Below are 5,445 nucleotides of genomic sequence, written 5' to 3'. Positions count from 1 at the left end.
TGTGAGCTAACTCACACTAACTCATCTTAGAGGGAACACTGGTTAGGAGCACAGACTCTAATCTGGGAGAACTGGGTTTGATCCCCTGTTCCTCCACATGCAGCTGCTGGGTGACCTTGGGCAAACCACAGTTCTCTCAGAGCTGTTCTGTCAATGGCAGCTCTCAAAGAGTTCTCTCAGACCCACCTACCTCACAGAGTGTCTGTTGTGGGGAGGGGAAAGGAAGGAGATTGTAAACTGCTCTGAGACTCTGAGCGAATCTCCTCCTCCTCCTCCTCCTTTTCTTCTCCTTCTCCAATGAGCCTCAACTGGGAATGAGTAAACTGCTCTGTCTCTGTGCTCAGGGAGTGGTTGGAACTCTAGTTATACCAGAGGTGCGTTCGGGAGGAGTTCCTCAGTTGTGTATCTGCACAAGTTTCTGCCGTGAACTTCGTCCTTTGCAGATTTCTTCATGCAATGCATAATTAAACTGCGGAACTCGCTGCCTCATGATATACTGAGCGCCACTACCTTAGATGGCCTTAAAAAAACAGGCTGCTTACCTGTAACTGGTAATCTTTAAGTGGTCATGTGTGCAGTCACACCCATGGGATTATGCGCCTGCGCTGATCCGGATCAGCGCAGGCGCATAATCCCATAGATGTGATGCACAGAGACCATGAAGAAGATACAGATGATTCGATCAATCCCTGGACCGGTCCATCAGCGGTAGTCAGCCATGAGCATAACCTCCATGTGGGGAAGCGGTTTACTTCTGAGTAATGGGGGAGTGGGCTTTGACCTCAGTGCCCTGATTTTTGGCCTCCCCGGGGCATCCGGTTAGCCAGGGTGGGAAAGAGGATGCTGAGCTCAGTAGACCTTTGGTGTGATCCAGCCAGGCTGCTTCCAGGGCCTTGCACCAATCCGTATCGCTCACCTTCAGCCAGCCAGACTCTCGCTGTGTAGCCTCACTCACGGGTTGGTTTGTGGGGATACAGTGGGCGGGCAAAGTATCTGTGCCTTCCTAAACTTCCAGGTAAGAACGCAATGGAGAGCAGTGTTCCCTCTAAGCTGAGTTAGTGCGAGCCAGCTCACAGTTGTTTAGCCTCCGGCTCACACATTTTTGTCTCAGCTCAAGAAGGAGGGCTCCCGAGCAAACTGATTGATGCAGCAGCCAAATCGCTCGCTCACAACTTTGACTCCAGTCACTCACTATTGAAGTTTGGTCTTTATTTTAACTTCTTTTGAAGTTATTCAGCAGAGTATAAAAGAGTCTGAGTCCATGGTAGTTTTAAAATATAAAACTTTACTACAACCTAACAAGGGCAGGGTAAACAGGATGAAAAATAACAAAGAGCTTTATTTCTACATCCTCTCAGCTAGAAAACTTAACGAAGAGTAATGGAGACTGGAGCTTCTCCTTGCTCAGGGACAAAGAGCCATAAAATGCTAAATAGTAACACTCCATTCCCCAATCAAAACAACAAACTTGGTCTGTATCTGGCGGGCTTTCTAACTCTCTAAGCAGATAGGATACAAACAAACATGTGATTCAGAACACAGCATTAACCCAGTAAATACTGAATAGAAGTGTTCTAACTTGTAACTTCCAACACTCACAAAGTAGAATTTTTGCTCCCAAGATTCCACAGCCTAGAGGGCGCACGGGCGGAGAGGCTGCCGACCTGAGCCCCGGAGTCGCTACCGGAGCGGGAGGCTGCTCATCGGAACCCGGAGCCTCAAAAGTTGTTCATATAACAGCAACATTTGGGTCAAGGAAGGCTCTTTCCTTTGTCTTTTCCGGAAGCATTCTGGGTGTCCGCCGCGTTCCCGACACTTTCCACGCCCGCTTCTCAGCCTTGTCAAGGACCTATGTTTATCGGGTGGCTACAGGCTGTTCCTACCCATTCGAGATGCCAGTCTTCGAGCAGAACCTGTGCTGGGCAACGTGTAGAGGGTGAGTTGTTGAAACAGAACTCAGTTTTTTTCAAAAATACCATCTCTTCCCTTTCCTCTTGTCCGCTAACTGATGTCTGCCCATGACCATGAGCCACGATGGCTTAGGGGAACCTCCAGACTCAGAGGCAGTGTACCTCTAAATACCAGTTGCTGAGGGGAAGACCACAACAGGAGAGGCTTTGGCCTCTGTGCCCTGCTTGTCAACTTCCAGGAGGTCGACCACTGTGGGAAACAGGATCTGTTCTAGGTGGATAATCGGCTTATCATTGGGAAGAGGTCACTTGGGGCTATTCTGCAGTCTCATGTTTGTTGCTTGTGTGTCCCTATTGCTTCAGGGGTTCCCCCCCCCTTTTTGCACCTCTTTTGCTCCCTCTAGTGGTCGGTTTGATATTACATTGCTGTGTGTCCGGTGTATTTCCTGGCACTTTAAATCTGCAGGAAGCAATGCCAAACATAGAGAAGTAATATTGAATCAACCACTAGAGGGAGCAAAACATGTGCGGAAAAGAAAAGAAAACCCAAAGCAATAGGGGAACACAAGTGACGAAAATGAGGATGCGGAAGAGCCCTTGGTCTAAATACCTTCATCTGTCAGCATCATGGGGCAGATATTTTCCCAGCCAGAGGTCCCAGAGCTGGTTTCCAACACCACCAGTTAAAAGATCCCAGACAAAAAGTGTTAGAAATGACTCTAAATGAAAAGTTTCCGAGTCAGTTTATACTGTTAAAACCCATAAACAATCGGACACCATCTTTTAGAAAGACGGTTTCCATACGGAAGGAGCAATACCCGAAAACAAGACGGGAAGGCCGGCATTGGATAAGCAATTAAAGCACTTATTGTGAAGAACCTGTGCTGGGCAACGTGTAGAGGGTGAGTTGTTGAAACAGAACTCAGTTTTTTTCAAAAATACCATCTCTTCCCTTTCCTCTTGTCCGCTAACTGATGTCTGCCCATGACCATGAGCCACGATGGCTTAGGGGAACCTCCAGACTCAGAGGCAGTGTACCTCTAAATACCAGTTGCTGAGGGGAAGACCACAACAGGAGAGGCTTTGGCCTCTGTGCCCTGCTTGTCAACTTCCAGGAGGTCGACCACTGTGGGAAACAGGATCTGTTCTAGGTGGATAATCGGCTTATCATTGGGAAGAGGTCACTTGGGGCTATTCTGCAGTCTCATGTTTGTTGCTTGTGTGTCCCTATTGCTTCAGGGGTTCCCCCCCCCTTTTTGCACCTCTTTTGCTCCCTCTAGTGGTCGGTTTGATATTACATTGCTGTGTGTCCGGTGTATTTCCTGGCACTTTAAATCTGCAGGAAGCAATGCCAAACATAGAGAAGTAATATTGAATCAACCACTAGAGGGAGCAAAACATGTGCGGAAAAGAAAAGAAAACCCAAAGCAATAGGGGAACACAAGTGACGAAAATGAGGATGCGGAAGAGCCCTTGGTCTAAATACCTTCATCTGTCAGCATCATGGGGCAGATATTTTCCCAGCCAGAGGTCCCAGAGCTGGTTTCCAACACCACCAGTTAAAAGATCCCAGACAAAAAGTGTTAGAAATGACTCTAAATGAAAAGTTTCCGAGTCAGTTTCTATTGTTAAAACCCATAAACAATCGGACGCCATCTTTTAGAAAGAAGGTTTCCATACGGAAAGAGCAATGCCCGAAAACAAGACGGGAAGGCCGGCATTAGATAAGCAATTAAAGCACTTATTGTGAAGAATTAAACGAGTTAGCGCCGTTTAAACGAAATCCAATAAAAATCGCAGCAGCTGCAGTAGGAAGCAGCAGCAAATTAACCCTCAGAAGCTCGCGGAGCTGGTTGCCAGATGTATAACAATTGTAAAATAAAGAGAAGGTTTTTAAAAAAAATCAAAAAAAATCTGACAGCAACAATTTAAACATGCCAATTTCAGCAACAGCAGAAAGCCCCGATCTGTGATTGGTAAGTGCTTGAACAGACAATGAAGACCTGGTTCGTGCGTGCACGAGAATCGTCTGCACCACTTCCGACTGTCCTTCGCCCTCCACTCCACAAAGGGGCTTTGAATGCCCCTTTGCCTGTAAAACTCCCTGCACATAGAAAAGTAGCACATCAGGCAAAAATATGCTACCCCTCCTCCTGGCTTTGAATGCCCCTTTGCCTGTAAAACTCCCTGCACATAGAAAAGTAGCACATCAGGCAAAAATATGCTACCCCTCCTCCTGGCTTTGAATGCCCTTTTGCCTGTAAAACTCCCTGCACATAGAAAAGTAGCACATCAGGCAAAAATATGCTACCCCTCCTCCTGGCTTTGAATGCCCCTTTGCCTGTAAAACTCCCTGCACATAGAAAAGTAGCACATCAGGCAAAAATGTGCTACCCCTCCTCCTGGCTTACTCTACTGATTTCATTTTCCCCATAAGGGAGCAATTCAAAGAGTGGCCCTCTGTCGCCCTCCGCCCTCCACTCTACCACTTTTGCATTCTCACACATCTTGATCACATGTGAGGCCGGTCACAGGGGCTGCGGGGGAGGAGACTGATCCACACACAAGGTGCCACGACCGAAAAGGCCCCGCGTTGAGTGGCCGTCCACCTCACCTCTGAAAGCAGGACCACACGTCTAGGTTAACTGCAGCACTGCTCTGGTAATATCTCCACAGAGAAGCCACCTAGGTAGAATCATAGAATCAGAGAGTTGTAAGGGGCCATGCAGGCCGTCTAGTTTAACCCCCTGCTCAGTGCAGGGTCAGCCTAGAGCAGGGGTGTCGAACTCATTTGTTATGAGGGCCGGATCTGACATAAATGAGACCTTGTTGGGCCGGGCCACGTGCGTCATAAAATGTAATGCCAGGTAGCGGAGATATAAACTTTATAAAGGGCACAAACACAAAGATATTTTTTTTTACTTAAAATAAAATCATGCTTAAAACATTACCACTCTGTCAATATTTCGTTTATTTGACAGTGTCTGATAACGGACACCTCTTGCTCTGAATTATTGCATCAAAGTGTGTGTGCTGTCGCAATCTTGAGTCTGCTGTTCAGGTGTGTACTTGTAAGCTGCGAACCGACAATGACGCAGCAGCAGCAGAACTAGAAAAAGAAGCAGAAAACAGCCAGTTCCACTGCGGGCCTCTGGGGGCTGCATGTTTGACACCACTGGCCTAGAGCATCCCTGGCAATGGTTTGTCCAGCCGCTGCTTAAAGACTGTCAGTGAGGGGGAGATCAACACCTCCCTGGGCAGCTGATTTCACTGCAGCACAACTCTGTCAAAAGGTTTGTCCTCATATCCAGCTGGTATCTCCCCGCCCTTAATCTAAACCCATTCTTTTGCGTCCTCTCCTCTGCTGCCAACAGGAACAGCTCCCGGCCCTCCTCTAAGGGACAGCCCTTCAGATACTTTGAAAGAGCCATCCTGTCCCCCCTTCAACCTCCTTTTCTCCAGGCGGAACATTCCCAAGTCCCTCAGCCTTTCCTCATAGGGCTTCTTGGTCTCCAGGCCCCTGATCATCCTCGTC

At 47.9% G+C, this 5,445-nt stretch overlaps 1 protein-coding gene across 1 annotated transcript in view; it reads left to right on the top strand.

The window, feature by feature from the left end:
- PUSL1 (pseudouridylate synthase-like 1) overlaps positions 1-5,445 on the top strand; it is a 34,051-nt gene that overhangs the window by 13,947 nt on the left and 14,659 nt on the right. The window contains exon 3 of the mRNA XM_015420606.1: positions 1,787-1,936. Coding sequence (XP_015276092.1) covers positions 1,787-1,936 — 150 coding nt within the window. The remainder of the gene's footprint in view (positions 1-1,786; positions 1,937-5,445) is intronic.

This window comes from Gekko japonicus, unplaced genomic scaffold, assembly GCF_001447785.1.
Source record: "Gekko japonicus isolate JY-2015 unplaced genomic scaffold, Gekko_japonicus_V1.1 scaffold908, whole genome shotgun sequence".
Lineage (NCBI taxonomy): Eukaryota > Metazoa > Chordata > Lepidosauria > Squamata > Gekkonidae > Gekko > Gekko japonicus.
The sequence above is the reverse complement of the archived record's forward strand: the minus strand, read 5'-3'. Positions and strand labels throughout refer to the sequence as shown.